At 42.2% G+C, this 19,618-nt stretch overlaps 1 protein-coding gene across 4 annotated transcripts in view; it reads left to right on the top strand.

Annotated features, from left to right (window-relative positions):
* Nucleotides 1-19,618, top strand: part of LOC124742183 — a 103,516-nt gene that overhangs the window by 50,578 nt on the left and 33,320 nt on the right. For 3 of the 4 annotated variants that reach the window (XM_047248764.1, XM_047248762.1, XM_047248763.1), the window contains exon 4: nucleotides 9,343-9,662. In XM_047248764.1, the coding sequence (XP_047104720.1) occupies nucleotides 9,343-9,662 (320 nt within the window). Of the gene's footprint in view, nucleotides 1-9,284; nucleotides 9,663-19,618 lie in introns of all 4 variants that reach the window. The other variant, XM_047248765.1, reaches the window with a different exon arrangement.

The raw sequence follows: 19,618 nt of genomic DNA on the forward strand, positions 1-19,618 counted from the left end.
TACAGAAAATTACAAATGTGAACTTCTATACTGCAAGTATACCACAAAGACACAATCTGATGTAAAAATCTTGTGTCAACAAAGAAATCGCTGTTACTAATAGAAAATTTGAAAAAATATGCCGAAGCTTCCCGAATGCCACACATGTGAATGTACCGTCTTCAGAAAGAAGTCATTTTACCAGCTACACAGAAATAAACTTGGAAAAGCATTCATTAGTCGAGAAATACTTAATGCAGTGTTAGCAGTTGAAGACAAGAATATCCGTACCATACCACTACCACCACCCATCACAGCAACTGAAATTCTCTAACATAAAAATGAAACTAATTCACCGGCAACAGATCCAGCACTAGAATCTTCACTTGCCACAAAAGTAGCTGAGGCAAATAAAGCCTCCACAACAGCTCCAACAGTATCAGAAACAGCTACAGACTATACAGCAGCATCACTAGCAAGAAATGTGCTTACGGCCAGCGGGTCGCATCAAAGTTGTGACACATACAGAACAAAGAAAGACGAGATGCACGAAACCTCTGTCCTTAAAGGATTTTTGGTACCCAGCCTCAATATGAAGAAACCGTGACACTGGACAATACAAGGAAGAGGTCCTCTCAACCAAGTTGCAACATCTTAAAATTACTTAGCCTTAATATACAGTGTCTCAAAAATAAAATTCTAGATCTCGAGATTGAGGCCAGTGAATATTGTGTTGATTGCATTTGTAATCAAGAGCACTGGTGCAAAAATTATGAATTAGAATACATTAATATTTCCCCATATACCTTGGTTGATCATTTTTATAGGAAGGAAGCCAAGAATGGGGGTGTCTGCATTTATGTAAAATCAGATATTAAAGTGAAAAACAGACCCGAAGCTGAACTCCTGAGCATAGAAAAACATTTTGAGGCAACAGCAGTGCAAATGAGTGTAAAAAATAGGAAAATAACAGTCATGTCAGTGTATAGATCACCATGTGATGACCCAGAATTTTTTTAAGTAGACTCAAGAACTGCTGAGCTTCTTACATGATGAGAAGACATCAGTAATTGTATGTGGGGACTTTAATGTCAATATGTTGGTAGGTAGTTCATTTAAAATTAAATTCCTCAATATTTCACATAGTTTCAACCTATATTCTAACATAAACAGTCCTACAAGGGTAACAAACACTTCAAAAAAGTTTCATAGATAATATAATTTCAAATATAGAAAGCCCAGATACAGAAGTTTTGAATATTGACCTAGGAATATCTGATCATAATGCACTTATTATTAAAGTGCTCACAGTTCCAATACATACAAAAACAGTACATCACATGTATAAGAGAATTTTCTCTCCCGAAAACTGCAGCCAGTTTGGTATCACACTGACTAACCAATCTAGGGCAGAAGTATTGTCACAAACTGATACAGATGCTCTCTCTCTTTTCATGGCAGATTTTGAGATGTGCTTTTCAAAAAGATTAGTTAAAATCAACTCATTTAGCCATACACACACAAATTCTTGGTTCACGTCTGGCATTAAAAACTCTTCCAAGACTATGAAAAGACTAAACACTGAAATGAAAACCAATACCGACATTACTTTTAAAAAAATATGTTAGTAACTACAAAAAGGCATATAGAAGGATAATTAATCTAGCAAAAGTATTAAGTAATGATAGACTAATAAGGAAGTCAGACAATAAATCAAGGACCACATGGGAAATTGTTAAAAGAGAAATAGGAAAAAGCTCTAAAGACCAGGATATTGTACTTAAATCTAGTGATAACATTGAAATAAAGAAGGAAGTCTTGCCCAATTACATTAACAACTACTTTCTAAGTGTACCTGACAAATTAAGCAAGAGCCTTACCAAACAACAGCACCAAAAGTAGTCAGTAGCATGATAAGAAGTCCCGCTAATACATATGAAATATTGAAAGTAATTAACAGTATGAAATCTAAAATGTCTGCAGGACTGGATGAAGTGTCAGTGACAATAATAGAAAAAGTCGGCTCACAAATCTTGGAACCACTGGTAGATATTGTCAATTTATCATTCAGTGAAGGTGAGTTCCCCAAAAGGCTGAAAATTTCTAAGGTTAAACCATTATTCAAAAATGAGGATACGCATAAGATAGTGGCCCCCTATTATTCCTAATCTGTATAAATGACATTGAAAGGCCGAACAGATCATCAAAAATTATGTTATTTGCAGATGATACAAGCATAATTATAAGTGATGACAGCAAATCCTTATTCAGTACAGCTGAAAAAGTTGTGAAGAGGGTGCAACAGTGGTTTTATGTAATAAGACAGACAGAAAGTCTGCTGTACAAAATTTTTGGGCATGTACATTGATCAACACTTGAGCTGGAAAGCCCGAGTCACATACATATCCAAACAAATTCAGTTCAGCATGTTTTGCACTGAGAATAATTTCCAGAGTTTGCAGTGCAGAGTGTACAAGATTAGTGTATATGGCGTATTTCGATTCTATTATATCCTATGGAATAACATTGTGGGTGCAACTAAATGTCGCTTGAGAGAGGTTTTTAAATTACAGAAAAGGGCCATTAGAATTATTACACACAGCTCTCCACAAACACACTGCAATCCCTTGTTCATGCCACTAAACATACTTACAGTACCATCTTTGCACATATTAAAAAGCATACTGCATACAAGAACACACTCGAGTAGTTTACGTGTAAATTCAGATCTTCATGACTACAATACACATATCTGTAAGAATCTGCATGTAGAAAGAACAAGGAAAACAAAAACTCAAAAACATGTGAGCCACTGTGGATTAAATTACGGTGAGGCAAGGTTCGAGCTTAAGAAATTCTGGGAAGTTAACAGGGGGTGCTCTATAATGCTCTGCCACACTGCATCAGGGGAACAGAAGATGAAGGAAAATTTAAGTCGGAATTAAAAAAGTATCTGCTAAATAAATGTTTTTATAGCATAGAGGAATATTTTGAATCCTTAAGTCACTAACTGATAGTTGTATTGTCAATATCATGTTGTTCTCATTGTCAATTCCATGTCTCCTTTATACTCTTTTAACTCTAAATTATGTGCAATATGTTTTCGAAAATGTACTAAATATATATAAATTCATCACATACGGTACATGTTAAAGGAGCATGTTTTAATTTTCAACATATTATACAATGTTAATTTTATGTGTTTGATAGAAATTTGTAATATTCTGCTGTGCATATCCTGGACAGTATTATGACATTTCCTATATCATGTAAATGATGCAAAGGATGATAATAAATGAAATTCCGGTCACAAGCATTACCTAATCCCATCGAAGGCAGGGCTACATGTGAAACCGATCGTGTGATTTATGAGCTAAGTCGCAACCACTGTGCTGCTTTCTAAGTAGGCACGACAACTGTCAGGCTGTCTGTGTGCACAAACCACTAGCGGCAAACTGTGGCCGAGAAACGGCTGGACCCCACAGTTGCTGAGTAGGCTGCTCTTCAGGACATTCTCCATTTTAATTACTGCTTCACTGCTTGTGCCATCTGGATCTTTCCTAACATGTGTCCTTCCTAACAGTACCAGTTTCTCTGAATTTTGCAGGTGGTAACTCTCCCTGCAATACATCCCGAGTACCAATAACCCTCCCAGGCTGAAGCTTCATTAGTTATTGTCCATTGTCCTTCACCCGCCTGTCCCCTTCCTCATTACCCCTCAGCACTGCACTTCTTCCTTTTCCACTCTCCTTTCCCACCCCCTGCCCCTTCTCTAATCTGCCGACTGCACCTAGTTGCCCTCCCCTCTCCCCACTCTAGTACCTCCCGCTGTGGAAGTCGAACACGCACCAGAACAAATGGACGTGGTCAGCCCGTAGAGGGCTCCATGTCCGCGGCGGCTATTCCGCGCAGCGGCTCTCGCGCAGCAAGGGTACCACCGCAGACAGCGGCCAATAGCCGCTCTCTCCGGTTTCGTATACAGGTACCCGCTCTGCCCTAGTCCGGCCAGTCTGGTACTCGCTCTGGATTTCGTTTCTCTCTCGGCAGTACTGCATTCTGGTCATTGCTCGTTGTTGACATTTGCCTGGCTCTGGTTCTGAGTGGATTTACTGTCGGTGTTTGGTGTTGTGGTTTCTACAAGCCCCCGTTGTTTATCTCTTCCTCGTTGTGTCGGTCATAGTCGGTCGTGGTCGGTTGTTGTCGGTTGTTGTTGGTCTGTCGTCCGACTCGTCCTCGTGTTTACCCGGTGTTGTGTGCTCCACCGCCGGCGGCTTCCCCACCTGGCGGCTCCGATCTGCAGCCGAAGGCGTTCCCGCAGTTGGTTTTGGTTACTACACCCAGCCTGTCCCTTATGCTCCCACAAGCAGGACTCTACCGTCCCCAACTTCTATCCTGCCATCCCTTCCCATTCCTGCCCCCAGCTTACTCCCACCACCCAGATTTTCTCCCATCTTGCACAGCAGTAGCTTGCACCCTGGCCCGAGCAGCTCGAGACGGCGGTTGCGTGCGAGTGAGTTGCGTGCGGGTGCGTGGGATGGATGAGTGTGGGAGTTGTGGGTGTACTTCAGAAGGGGTCAGTGAACTGGCAGCCACCAAGTCTTGTTTGCTCAGACTGTTAGCTTTCTCTTCACCTTTCCATCACTTTTCCTGTGCTTGCAAATACTCACATTGGGTATTAGGAGCCGAAATAACCAGCTTGGCATTGCTTCTGTATAAATAGGTTTCAGTGTTGTTTTGTGGATGAAACAGTTTCTGGTTGGCTTATTAGAGATATCTGTGGCATTGTTTTTTGCTTGCTTTAATTGAAACTGCTGAAATCCGTATCACTAAATGGCTGACACGATAATGGTCCCCATTGCAGATTGGCTGCGTAATAGCCTACAGGGGCAACAAACAATTGATTTTCGGTACTTCATATAATTACTGTCTGACCTTAAAAGAAAATGCTGTCATAATATACCCATTGAGAGGTATAATCCTAAGTCAAAGATTTAATGTAATAAAACAAGTATTACAGTTCAAAATTGTGCACATCTTGAGGCTGCATAACACACAGCACACAAATTACCCAGACTGTATACTTACGCGCACACACACACACACACACACACACACACACACACACACACACACACACACACACGCACACAAAATAATGAAAGGAAAAAATTTCATCACTTATCACATTTTCACTGTTCATGCAGTGAAACATCCACATCAGGCATTACTCTATTACTTCTTCACTACTAACTCTATTTTCAACATGTTTTGCAGACAGTATCCACACATAGCACAGATAGATTAGGAGATATGGTTGTTGATGTCTTCAGTCTGAAGATTGGTTTGATGCAGCTCTTCACACTACAGTTATTCTGTCCTGTGCAGGCTCCGTCATTTCGAAATAGCTGCAATATACAGGGTGTACATAAAGCCCAAAAACACTTCAAATAATTTATTGCACAAGAACTAAACATTGTACAGGTATCATACATATGTAATTTTGAAGAGAAAACCTGAAAGTTTTTTTCACATATACCGCCACAGCATAGTTGGGTAATTTGCCGATAGTTGGCACTAGTCGCAAATGTGGTGAGTTGAGGTGCAGAGCGAGCTTTCTTTGTGTCGGAGTTCGACAAAAACGAGTGTGCTACAGCTGTTCGACAGATGTTTAGAACCGAGTACAGTAAGAAGCCACCGACAAGGAAGGCTATTTAGCGCTGGCACAGCAAATTCGTTAAGACGGATTTCTTGTGCCCGGCAAGACGAGCGGATGTCCCAGTGTGGGTGAAGTGAATGTGGAGCACATACAAGGGACATTCGTAAGCAGTCCAAAGAAATTGGTAGGTCACGCATCCCGTGAACTCGAAATGGCTCCGATGACAGTGCGGAAAGTCCTGCGACAGAAGCTGTCTGTGAAACCGTTCAAATTGGAGTTAGTGCAGAAGCTCAATGGCGACAACAAAGATGAGCATTTTGAGTTTTGTTCACAGTTGCAACAACTGAATGAGAATGCGGATGGCATTGTTGATCGCTAAATTTTTAGCGGTGAAGCTACTTTTCACACTGATGGGAAAGTGAACAGGCGTAACTGTCGAATCTGGGCTACAAAGCATCCACACAAAGGCATTGAATTTGAGTGTGATTCCCCAAAGGTAAGTGTTTTTTTGTGCCTCGTCATGTCGAAAACTGTACGGGTGATTCTTCTGGTCGAGAGCACTGTCACTGGACATTCCTACCCGGACATGTTGCAGCGATGGCTGATGCCTCGAATGCAATCGGACTTTCCGTTCATCTTTCAGCAGGACGGGGCTCCACCCCATTTTCATCGTGAAGTTCGTGGGTACCCGAACACGGAGCTATCGCATCGATGGATCGGCCGTGCTACAGAAGGGGACAGCTGTTTCACGAAATGGCCTCCCTGATCGCCAGATCTCACTCCGTGTGACTTTTTTGTGTGGGGACCATTAAAGACCTGGTGTATGTACCTCCTGTATCATGTGATGTAGCAGAGCTCTGGGAGAGAATACGGGAAGCGACTGCCACAGTCGACTATGCCGTGCTGGGACGGGTACGGCAAGAATTTGATAACCACTCGTGGTTTGCACATCGAATTTTTGTACAAAAAACTTTCATAGTTTCTCTTCAAAATGCAATATGTATGACATCTGTACAATGTTTAGTTCTTGCACAATAAATAATTGAAAGTATTCCTGGACTTTATGTACACTCTGTATGTGCCTTTGACATCTACACGATTACTCTGCAATTCACAATTAAGTGCCTGGCAGAGAGTTCATAGATCCACACTTAGGCTACCACTCTACCGTTCCACTCTTGAAGAGCGTGCAGGAATAACAAACCTAAATCTTTCTGTGTGAACTCTGCTTTCTCTTATTTTATTATGATTTTACCCCCAGTAGTTCCCTCCAGTAATAAACTGGTAATTGCTTGATTTTTCAGAATGTGTCCTGTCAACCATTGAGCTCTTTTAGTCAAGTTATGCCACAGATTTATTTTTTCCCCAGTTCTGTTCAGTACCTTTTCATTAATTATATGATCTATCCGTCTAATCTTTGGCAATCTTCTGTAGCACCACATTTCAACTTCCTGACACTTATATCCATGTTTCATGTCAACAAATTTCTCTTCTTAAAAAACTCTGTTCCTGCTATTACCAGTCTACAGTTTATATCCTCTCTTACTTAAGCCCTCATCAGCAAAACTCATCTATTACTTTTAGTGTCTCGTTTCTGAATCTAATTCCCTCGGTATCCCCTGATTTAATTTGACTACATTCCATTACCTTTGTTTTACTTTGTATCCTATCTTCTCTTTATAAGACACTATCCACTCGGTTCAACTGCTCTTCCAAGTTCTTTGTTGCCTGACAGAATTACAATGTCGTCGGCAAGCCTCAAAGTTTTTATTTCTTCTCTCTGAACTTTAATTCCTACTCCAATTTTTTCTGTAGTTTTGTTTACTGATCATTTAGTGTAGAGACTGAATAACATCGGGGATAGGCTAAAACCCTGTCTCACTCCCTTCCTTTTCGTGCCCCTTAACTCGTAACTGCCACCTGGTGTCTGTACAAGTTGTATACAACCTTTTGGTCCTGACACGTTACATGTGCTACCTTCGGAACTAAAGAATGTATCCCGCTTAACATTGTCAAAAGCTGTCTGCAACCCTACAAAATCTATAAGAGTAAGCTTGCCTTTCCTTAATCTATCTTCTAAGGTAAGTCATAGGGTCAGTATTGCCTCGGGTGTCCCTACATTTCTCTGAAATCCAAAAATATGTTCCCCGAGGTTGAGTGCTACCAGTTTTTTGATTCACCTGAAAAGAATTTGTGCTATTATTTTGGAACCAGAACTTATGAAACTGTTAGTTTGGTAATATTCAGACCTGTCAGCATTTGATTTCTTTTGGAATAGGAATTATGATATTCGTCTTCAAGTCTGAGGGTACTTTACCTGTCTCATATATCTTACATACCAGTATATCATTAGTTCAGAGGGAATGTTGTCTATTCTAGGGGCCTCGTTTCGACTCTCGCAGTATCGTATCGTATCTCCCATCTCGTCTTCATCTGTATCCTCTTGCTTTACCATAATATTGCCTTCAAGTTCATTTCCCTTGTGTACACCTTTTGCATACTCCCTCCACCAGTCACCTTTCCCTTCTTGCTTAGGACTGGTTTTCCATCTGGCCTCTTGTTATTTGTACAGATGCTTTCCTTTTCTGAAAATGTCTCTCTAACTTTCCTTCAGGTGGTATCTATCTTTCACTGGGTTATATATACTTCTGTATCCTATGTCTTCAAACCACTCCTGCTTAGCCATTTTGGATTTTTTGTTAATCTCATTTTTTAGATGTGTGTACTCCCCTTCAACTGCTTCATTTGCTGGATTTTTATATTTTCTCCTTTCGTCAACTGAATTAAACATATCTTGTGATATCCAGGGAGACATTTAATCGTAAGCACTGAGACGTTTGAAAGACTGCATTTTGCTTAAAACAGAAAAAAGTTATCCGAATAATACTCCTCCAGTGTTTGATGAATAGGATGGCCATTGACTTTCAGCACACTTCAAACATAATTTCAAACCTTTACTAAACCTTTTCTTGTTCACATGCTGAACATTAACACATTAACTCATATGTAATCACACATTTAATGCCGTTTTTGTATGTGATAGTTTGTTTCTTAAAATAATGTTGGTCAAGTGTTGCATTGGTATCGTATTACAGCTTAAAACAACTCAAAAAAAAAAAACATTAAATAAACCATAATGGACCTAAATGAACCTTTTGGGTAGTAAGCATTTTTTACTGAAAAACTCCTTCTGAACTGAGGAAACTCCACTAATGTATTTCCATTCTGATCCATTGAGCTTTTGCCCAGTAACTACTTTGTCTCAATGTATATATGATTACTGGGGTGGCACATAGTCAATTAACAACAAGGAAGAAGAGTAGAGTTCAGTTGTTCTGAAATGTAGGCCATTCAGAGTGTTTCCTGGGATCAAAAAAGACACACGGTGGTGCGAGCAGCTGTGACATCGACAATACGAACTGACTCGGGAGTCGTCAGAAGGGAGGACACCTGTTAGCTGATAGGAAGTCAGTTTGGTGAGTGTGGACGGTGCGGGTGCTTTCCTCTCGTTCACCGCAGTTACTGACTTCCTCTGTGGCCATCTGTTTAGCTGCTGTGCAACTTCTGTTGCTGGAAATTGGTCAGGTGCTTCAGAAGAGGCAGAAAGCATCTGTTTGAACGACCATTAATAGTGCTTCTTTTGTTTCAGTGTATCCCACTCCTTAGCTCAGAAGTGTTACTGTACTACAGGAAGTGTGCGGTTGCAGACGGTGAAGAACTCGGTCGAGCAGTGCTCCGGGATACACGTGCTGACGGCACCCGACGAGCTGCTGAAGACCGAGAAATTTTCAGAGGCGGTGTCACGTCTGCAGCACCTTCGTGTGCTGTGTCTGCAAGAGAGATACGTGGGGACGACTTGCGTCCTGCGTCCTTGTGTGCTGAGACCTTTGGGTGACGGGTGCCCCCGACTGGTCGAGATTGACTTCGGACGTATGTCTGTCGATACGGATGATCTGAAGTACTTTCTGAATGCCAAGAAGAACACCCTAAAGTGCTTACGAATAAAGTGGTCGGTGGGTGGAACGAGGTGAGTACTATTACCTCTCCTCGTACGAATGTCTAACTTTTACTCGAGCCAACTTTTGCTCGACGAATACTGTTCTCGTATGTTCGGTATTTTTCACACTATGTAAAAGACATTTGGCATATTTCACCGTTACATATACATAGGGACACGAGATACAAAATGTTAAGGAGACATCTAATTATTGTTACAGTGCTTTTAAGCTAGGTCTAGTTCAGTAAACATATCTATGTCTTCAAACATCTTCTGTCACGTTTATTACGTAATTACTTTCACTCGTAGCTAATAGTGCTGCTGTATTTAACAGTTGTGCCCAGTTCAGTTCTGTGTGATTCGGTAGTACCCGGCAGACCTGTCTCACTCGCACATTTTGGGTTTCTCAGTTTTTTTCACATTAGTCTGTAGATGGGGCTTCGTAGTGAAATTAATGGGTAGACTGTGTCATTTCAGAATGGGGACTTATAATTTAACATATGCCACTGTCGATTGATTGCGTATGCACAGCCTGTGGAAGAGGAAGTTTTTGAAATGTTAATCCCTCAGGGCACAATTCTGGGCCCATTACTTTCCCATTTACATCAGCAATATTCTGTCATCTTTTACTGCTCTTCTACTTTTTGCTGCGCAGTAGCAACAGTATGAGAAACTTGGCAACTCGTATGTGAGGGGACTGTGCATGCTACTGTGCAAGCTTGTAGTGGAACATATGTTTTGGTACTATGTAATTTTATTGTGAAACATTTGGCAAAAATGGCTTTCTACTGCAGCTCGCATATGAAAGTGTGACCGTGTGAATGTCATGCTAAACTCCCGAAAATAAATACAGTAAACCACTGTGTTTACATTCTCACATTTTACATTTTCTTGCTTTTTATATTCATTTTTGTCATTACAATCAGGAGTCACATTCTCTGAATTCAGTACTTTCCTGTCGTCACTGATTCCGTGTTACGACATTTCCCGCACCTTTAAGTTTTCTTTGACATTATCACAACATTTGACTTTGTTTTTCATGCAGATATCTGCAAAAAGTGCATTGTATTCCTACTCAAAGTCAACCTCGGAACAAAGCAGAAAATGGAGACTATACACAAAGTTAATAATCGTGTCAGACAGCGTTAGCATAGTAAGTGAGATTTTCATTGTCATCATGTTTGGCCACAGCCACCTGTTTATAGGTACGCAGTGTTTGGAAGGGTGGGAAAGCACGCTGAGGCACTTCCCGAATGATGATCGTGACCTGACAGTATTGACTGTAGTAGCAGCCTTCCTTCTGCTCATTGTCTTGTATTACCACAGCTTTGATTTAATTTCAGTCATTTATACAAACAAGACATCACTCTATAACGAGCTTTCATGAATTGTTGTTACTTAAGTGTAAAATACATGAATCCGTACGAGGCACGCAGTCTTATGTCGGTACGACTTAGTGTCAGACGTAAATATTCCTCCTCGAGATGCTCCATAATGTTGCAATTTCCGTCCTCTTCCTCGCCCAGGATGTTCCTGAACCATGTGATCTCCTTGTCGACAACAAGCTGTATGATTTTGTGTCTGTTGTTCTCCATTTATTAAAGACTCCCAACATTAATGTTTCAACCAATATTGTGTTACAAGTTTTATTTACCATAGGTTTATAATGATTACCAGTAATAAGTTTGACAGTAGAATTAAAATGCTCTTTTAATGTGGTTTAACAAAAGAATACAACAAATTGCTGTTAGAAAGAAGCAAAAACAATTATTTCAGTTTTTTTTAAATAGGCAAAATTTAGATTGTTATAATTTCTGATTTTGAACAATATAAAGAGAATGACAGTAAGATAAATTTATTCATTTTTTACTTGGTTTGTTTCCAATGCTTTCCTGTATTTTGCACTTTCCTGCAACTTACACTTGTGTGTGTGTGTGTGTGTGTGTGTGTGTGTGTGTGTGTGTCATTCCACTGAAAAGTGTAAGCAGGGGTTTAACTGTATGTCAAGAGCTGGTCCCAGCACTTGGATGTAAAAATTCAGTATACTACAGTTCAGTTACACACTTGAGAGTCCCTTTACCTGTGATACATTAACTGTTGTCCATAATTAACCATTATCAGGAACCACTGTGGCCTGGACTGTCATTGTTTCATTGTTATGCACACACAAAAATAACTCCCTGTGGAATATGCACTCAAAATTTAAAAAAAATACAGTATAGAATTTTCTGTAGATAGTGTTCAGTGAGCACATGTATTTGCAGTGATGGTTGATAACGCTGACACATGGGGCAACAGTATCTGAACAAAGTAAACCTCACACTTAGGCGAGAGAGAGAGAGAGGGGGGGGGGGGGGGGGGGGGGGAAGAGAAGAAAACCATAAACACCTTTTGTTCATGCATTCATGTCAGCACAAGTGCATATTTCATATCTTGTAATGATACATTGAACTCACAAAAATGTAATTAAATTATGTAGATAAATACCGATACACGATGATGGTTGTGATATAACTGTATAATAACAGTGGTAGTAGTAGTAGTAGTAGTAGTAGTAGTAGTAGAAGCAGCAGCAGCAGCAGCAGCAGAAGCAATGATGCTTGGTATTGGTTATTATCCTGTAGTGAGGAACAGATTTGAGGCAGAGATACGAGCTTCACACTGAAACACAAAGTTCACTGCAAATGCTGCATTCTCAGATTGAGATTTGTAAAGTTGCATAGTGGTGAACTCACAAACTGATCAGGGCCTAACTGAACTACAAAAATCAGTTGGGTTGGCGCTTTACGTGCCTAGGTTATCCTCTCGGTATCGCCTGTCGACGAGTGCCCGGCATTCGATCGCGCACCTACTCGTATTCGGAGCTAGTGCGGTGCATCTCTTCCACTGTGGCTTGTCAGTCTGTGCCTCATACACGACAGTCATTTTAAAGGACTACACTTGCCAAAATACAGGGTTATTCAAAGAGGAGTGGCATATTTCTGGGATTAATCTTTTACGTACTATAAAGGATAGAAATGCAACTCCAGACAGAGAAAAGTGGAAACTTTTGAGCAGTTGACATAGAAGTTCAATTAAAGGTGCAGTGTTGCTGTTGCTCATTCGTAGGAAAATGGAGACACCACGGAGGCATTTGTTTTCTGTGCTGCAATTAGCAAAATCGGAGTCCACTGTTAGTGTGAAATGTGTATTTTGATAACAATTTGACAGAGAGCTGCCTGCCAGTAAACAAATGTACGAGTGCCACTGAAAATCACAGAAAATTGGTGCATCTGCAAATGGAAAAGTGAGTGTCATCCTTGCACATAGAGTGAAGATGTCAAAGGTATCTGTGTAACTTACAAAAGGCGCCCTAGGAAATCCGTGACACGAGTGAACAATAAACTTAAAACCTTTCAACTCGAGATATGGTGAGTTCGGAAACTGACTGCATCAGAAATCATACACACTGGAATTGTTGCAAGCATTGCATCTGATGACCACACTAAAAGGTAAGAATTTTGCACAGGAATTCTAGAAGAAATGGAGGTGCACATTTTTTCTGAGCTATTATATTTTTTGTATGAACCCACTTTTCATCTTTCTGGTACAGTTAATTGGCATAGAGCTAGATTTAGATTTTGGGAGAGCAAAACTCCTATGGTAGTAGCTCAGCACAAATGAGACATTCTTTCGTCTTTCCCTCTCCTTCCCTCTTTCCTGACGAAGCAACCGTTGGTTGCGAAAGCTAGAATTTTGTGTGTATGTTTGTGTGTGTTTGTGTATCTATCGACGTGCTAGCGCTTTCGTTTGGTAAGTCTCATCATCTTTGTTTTTAGATATATTTTTCCCACGTGGAATGTTTCCCTCTATTTTATATATATATATAAAAACAAAGATGATGAGACTTACCAAATGAAAGTGCTGGCAGGTCGACACACACACAAACATACACACAAAATTCAAGCTTTCGCAACAAACTGTTGCCTCATCAGGAAAGAGGGAAGGAGAGGGAAAGACGAAAGGATGTGGGTTTTAAGGGAGAGGGTAAGGAGTCATTCCAATCCCGGGAGCGGAAAGACTTACCTTAGGGGGGAAAAAAGGACAGGTATACACTCGCGCGCACAAACACACATATCCATCTGCATATACACAGACACAAGCAGACATTTGTAAAGGCAAAGAGTTTGGGCAGAGATGTCAGTCGAGGCGGAAGTACAGAGGCAAAGACGTTGTTGAAAGACAGGTGAGGTATGAGCGGCGGCAAATTGAAATTAGAAATTAGCGGAGATTGAGGCCTGGCGGATAGTGAGAAATCAGTTTGGGTTTCGTGCCGGTCTTTGTACTGAACAGGCAATATTCTCTTTCAGCAACCAAGTTTTGGAAGCCATTAACAAAAAAATGTCTCCAGTGGGTATTTTTTGTGATCTTACGAAAGCCTTTGACTGTGTAAACCACCAAATTCTTTGGAAAAAGGCAGAATACTATGGTTTAGGTGGTACTGTTGGCTTGTGGCTACAATCATATCTACAGGATCGGAAGCAGACTGTAATGCTAAATGGCTCTTCTGGAGAACCTGCCTCGTCTGAATGGGGCACGATAACGTGTGGTGTGCCTCAGGGCTCCGTTTTGGGCCCACTGCTTTTCCTCATCTTTATTAATGATCTTCCTCTTTGTTCTGAGACAAACAGCAAATTTACCCTGTTTGCCGATGATACCACAATTCTAATTGACGATTTGATTGATCATGATCTTGAAAAAACTACAAATACTGTTTTTAATGACATCTTAAATTGGTTCTCCTCAAATGGTCTCTCGCTCAATGCAGATAAAACTCATTATATGAGGTTCCATACATCACAAAGTAATCCCGATGAAATTAACATAAAATGTAGAGATCAACCAATACAGAAAGTTGAAGACACAAAATTCCTGGGTGCTTACATAGACAGTAAATGTAATTGGTCGGTTCACATTCTTCATCTATGTAAAAAACTTAGCTCGGCAACACTTGCATTACGGGTAATTTCTTCAGTGGCTGAAGTTGACACTATTAAGGTTGCCTACTTTGGCTACTTCCACTCATTGATGTCATATACTATCATATTCTGGGGGAACCAACCACTTGCAAAAAAAGTTTTCACCATCCAAAAAAAAGCAATCAGAATAATGTGTGGGGTCCATCAAAGACACTCTTGCAGGCACTTGTTTCAGAAGATAGGTATCCTAACAACTGCCTCACAGTATATTTTTTCCTTGCTGACCTTTGTGTGCAAAAATTATTCCATCTACCAAGACAACAGTAAATTCCATGGTTATAACACCAGAAACAAAAACAATCTACATTTAGAAATGAAACGTCTCACTCTGGTACAAAAAGGAGTTTACTACTCCAGCATTAAGCTGTTCAATGCTCTACCACTACATATCAAATGTGTTCATACAGAACTGCCAAAATTTAAACAAGTTCTCAAAGATTACCTGACAGAGAAATCTTATTATACTGTGGATGAATACCTGAAAGAAAATGTATACCATCACTAAACTTATTGTGTCTAGAAGTAGTTCAATTGATTTTATTGTGCATTTGGGCATTAGCGCACTTTTTGTAACAACAGATTGGCTGTACATGTATTTACTCTTGTAGGTCTAATATCTGATTTAACTTTGTGCTCTTATCTTTAACCTTTATTTGAAACTCCTTTTTCTGTCAAATGGTAGTTATGTTATCTAGCTGACATTGTATCTGTTACTTTATTTATAGTATGTCTTATAAACTATGTACAATTTTCCATTGAATTGCCCTTGTATTTATTGTAAGTTTAAATTGAAACCTGTACAATTTGACACGTTCCATATCCTTGTGATTGACTCACTAACTGGATCTACGGAACAAGAAATAAATAAATAAATAAATAAAATAAATGAGAAGAGAGGATATGCTGAAGGGCAAGTTCCCATCTCCGGAGTTCTGACAGGTTGGTGTTAGTGGGAAGTATCCAGATAACCCAGACGGTGTAACACTGTGCCAAGATGTGCTGGCCGTGCACCAAGGCATGTTTAGCCACAGGGTGATCCCCATTACCAACAAACACTGTCTGCCTGTGTCCATTCATGCGAATGGACAGTTTGTTGCTGGTCATTCCCACATAGAAGGCTTCACAGTGTAGGCAGGTCAGTTGGTAAATCACGTGGGTGCTTTCACACGTGGCGCTGCCTTTGATCGTGTACACCTTCCGGATTACAGGACTGGAGTAGGTAGTGGTGGGAGGGTGCATGGGACAGGTTTTACACCGGGGGCGGTTACAAGGGTAGGAGCCAGAGGGTAGGGAAGGTGGTTTGGGGATTTCATAGGGATGAACTAAGAGGTTACGAAGGTTAGGTGGATGGCAGAAAGACACTCTTGGTGGAGTGGGGAGGATTTCATGAAGGATGGATCTCATTTCAGGGCAGGATTTGAGGAAGTCGTATCCCTGCTGGAGAGCCACATTCAGAGTCTGATACAGTCCCGGAAAGTATCCTGTCACAAGTGGGGCACTTTTGGGGTTCTTCTGTGGGAGGTTCTGGGTTTCAGGAGATGAGGAAGTGGCTCTGGTTATTTGCTTCTGTACCAGGTTGGGAGGGTAGTTACCGGATGCGAAAGCTGTTTTCAGGTTGTTGGTGTAATGGTTCACGGATTCTGGACTGGAGCAGATTTGTTTGCCATGAAGACCTAGGCTGTAGGGAAGGGACCGCTTGATGTGGAATGGGTGGCAGCTGTCATAATGGAGGTACTGTTGCTTGTTGGTGGGTTTGATGTGGACAGACGTGTGAAGCTGGCCATTGGACAGGTGGAGGTCAACGTCAAGGAAAGTGGCATGGGATTTAGAGTAGGACCAGGTGAATCTGATGGAACCAAAGGAGTTGAGGTTAAAGAGGAAATTCTGGAGTTCTTCTTCACTGTGAGTCCAGATCATGAAAACTTTGGGTTGGCAGGCCTGGGTAACCAAGAAGGCTTCCTCTAAGCGACCCATGAATAGGTTGGCGTACGAGGGGGCCATCCTGGTACCCATGGCTGTTCCGCAAACATGCCTTCGCCCTAGCCAGATTACACTCCCATATTTTATTTTCTCAGGCTTGTCTGACATTTGGCATCACCCCCAAAGGCCTCACACTTAAAGTTCCCATCTCTGGCTGCAACCCTTCTTTCCATCAGTCCCTATACCAGTTCCAAACTGAACAATCCATTGCCCTCACCCACCTAATCCTTCAGCTACACACCCACTCAGCCAATCAACACACCCGTCAACTCCTATCCTTAATAAAAGTCCTCAATCTTTCCTCTCCCACATCCACACTGGCTGTTCAGAGCATCCTCCTACAGGCCAACCGCAAATTGGAACAACATGCCACCCTCCACCTTAAAAAACTATCCAATCTCCTGGTTTCCCACCTCCGGAAAGGCAACTCACTCACCCTTCACAACCTTTCCAGCAAACCTCAACTTCCTCTCATTGCACACAAACCCAGTCTCTCCCATCTACTCAATCTCCCACTTCCAGCTCCACTCCCTCCAAAACTCAAAATTCCAATCAACACAATCTGGAACCACAACACCCCAATTCAGTAGTTAACCTTTCCTCCAAACCTCTCTCCCAATCTGAAACCCCTGTCCTATCCAAAGGCCTCACCTTCAGCCCCACTCCCAGATTCAACCAAACAGCCCTCGTCAAAGATTTACTGTCCTACACCTGTACTCTCTGCTGGAAATATCACTTTGCCACGAAGAAAAATGATCCTAATCCTACTCCTAATGATCCAACTCCCCACGACACTATCCAAATTGAACCCTGCCTGGAACAGTTCCGTCCTCCGTCACAGCGGGACCCACCTCCTCTTCCTCAAAATCACCCTCTCCAAACCTTCCAGGAATTTCTGACTTCCAGCCTTGCCTCTCAATCCTTCTTAAAAAACCTTAATCCTACTCCCAACATCACCACTGCTGAAGCCCAGGCTATCTGTGATCTGAAGGCTGACCGATCCATCGCCATACTTCCGGCGGACAAGGGTTCCACGACTGAGGTACTTGATCGTCGGGAGTATGTGGCTGAGGGACTACGTCAGCTTTCAGACAACACTACTTACAAAGTTTGCCAAGGTAATCCCATTCCTGATGTCCAGGCGGAGCTTCAACGAATCCTCAGAACCTTAGGCCCCCTACAAAACCTTTCACCTGACTCCATCAACCACCTGACCCTACCAACACCCCGCACCCCTACCTTCTACCTTCTTCCTAAAATTCACAAACCCAATCATCCCGGCCATCCCATTGTAGCTGGTTACCAAGCCCCCACAGAACGCATCTCTGCCTACGTAGATCAACACCTTCAACCCATTACATGCAGTCTCCCATCCTTCATCAAAGACACCAACCACTTTCTCGAATGCCTGGAATCCCTACCCAATCTGTTACCCCCGGAAACCATCCTTCTAACCATTGATGCCACTTCCTTATACACAAATATTCCGCATGTCCAGGGCCTCGCTGCGATGGAGCACTTCCTTTCACGCCGATCACCTGCCACCCTACCTAAAACCTCTTTCCTCATTACCTTAGCCAGCTTCATCCTGACCCACAACTTCTTCACTTTCGAAGGCCAGACATACCAACAATTAAAGGGAACAGCCATGGGTACCAGGATGGCCCCCTCGTACGCCAACCTATTCATGGGTCGCTTAGAGGAAGCCTTCTTGGTTACCCAGGCCTGCCAACCCAAAGTTTGGTACAGATTTATTGATGACATTTTTATGATCTGGACTCACAGTGAAGAAGAACTCCAGAATTTCCTCTCCAACCTCAACTCCTTTGGTTCCATCAGATTCACCTGGTCCTACTCTAAATCCCATGCCACTTTCCTTGACGTTGACCTTCAACTGTCCAATGGCCAGCTTCAAACGTCCGTCCACATCAAACCCACCAACAAGCAACAGTACCTCCATTATGACAGCTGCCACCCATTCCACATCAAGCGGTCCCTTCCCTACAGCCTAGGTCTTCATGGCAAACAAATCTGCTCCAGTCCGGAATCCGTGAACCATTACACCAACAACCTGAAAACAGCATTCGCATCCCGCAACTACCCTCCCAACCTGGTACAGAAGCAAATAACCAGAGCCACTTCCTCATCCTCTCAAACCCAGAACCTCCCACAGAAGAACCCCAAAAGTGCCCCACTTGTGACAGGACTGGATCAAACTCTGAATGTGGCTCTCCAGCAGGGATACGACTTCCTCAAATCCTGCCCTGAAATGAGATCCATCCTTCATGAAATCCTCCCCACTCCACCAAGAGTGTCTTTCTGCCGTCCACCTAACCTTCATAACCTCTTAGTTCATCCCTATGAAATCCCCAAACCACCTTCCCTACCCTCGGGCTCCTACCCTTGTAACCGCCCCCGGTGTAAAACCTGTCCCATGCACCCTCCCACCACCACCTACTCCAGTCCTGTAATCCGGAAGGTGTACACGATCAAAGGCAGCGCCACGTGTGAAAGCACCCACGTGATTTACCAACTGACCTGCCTACACTGTGAAGCCTTCTATGTGGGAATGACCAGCAACAAACTGTCCATTCGCATGAATGGACACAGGCAGACAGTGTTTGTTGGTAATGAGGATCACCCTGTGGCTAAACATGCCTTGGTGCACGGCCAGCACATCTTGGCACAGTGTTACACCGTCCGGGTTATCTGGATACTTCCCACTAACACCAACCTGTCAGAACTCCGGAGATGGAAACTTGCCCTTCAGCATATCCTCTCTTCTCACTATCCGCCAGTCCTCAATCTCCGCTAATTTCTAATTTCAATTTGCCGCTGCTCATACCTGACCTGTCTTTCAACAACATCTTTGCCTCTGTACTTCCGCCTCGACTGACATCTATGCCCAAACTCTTTGCCTTTACAAATGTCTGCTTGTGTCTGTGTATATGCGGATGGATATGTGTGTGTGTGCGAGTGTATACCTGT

This window comes from Schistocerca piceifrons, unplaced genomic scaffold, assembly GCF_021461385.2.
Source record: "Schistocerca piceifrons isolate TAMUIC-IGC-003096 unplaced genomic scaffold, iqSchPice1.1 HiC_scaffold_2171, whole genome shotgun sequence".
Lineage (NCBI taxonomy): Eukaryota > Metazoa > Arthropoda > Insecta > Orthoptera > Acrididae > Schistocerca > Schistocerca piceifrons.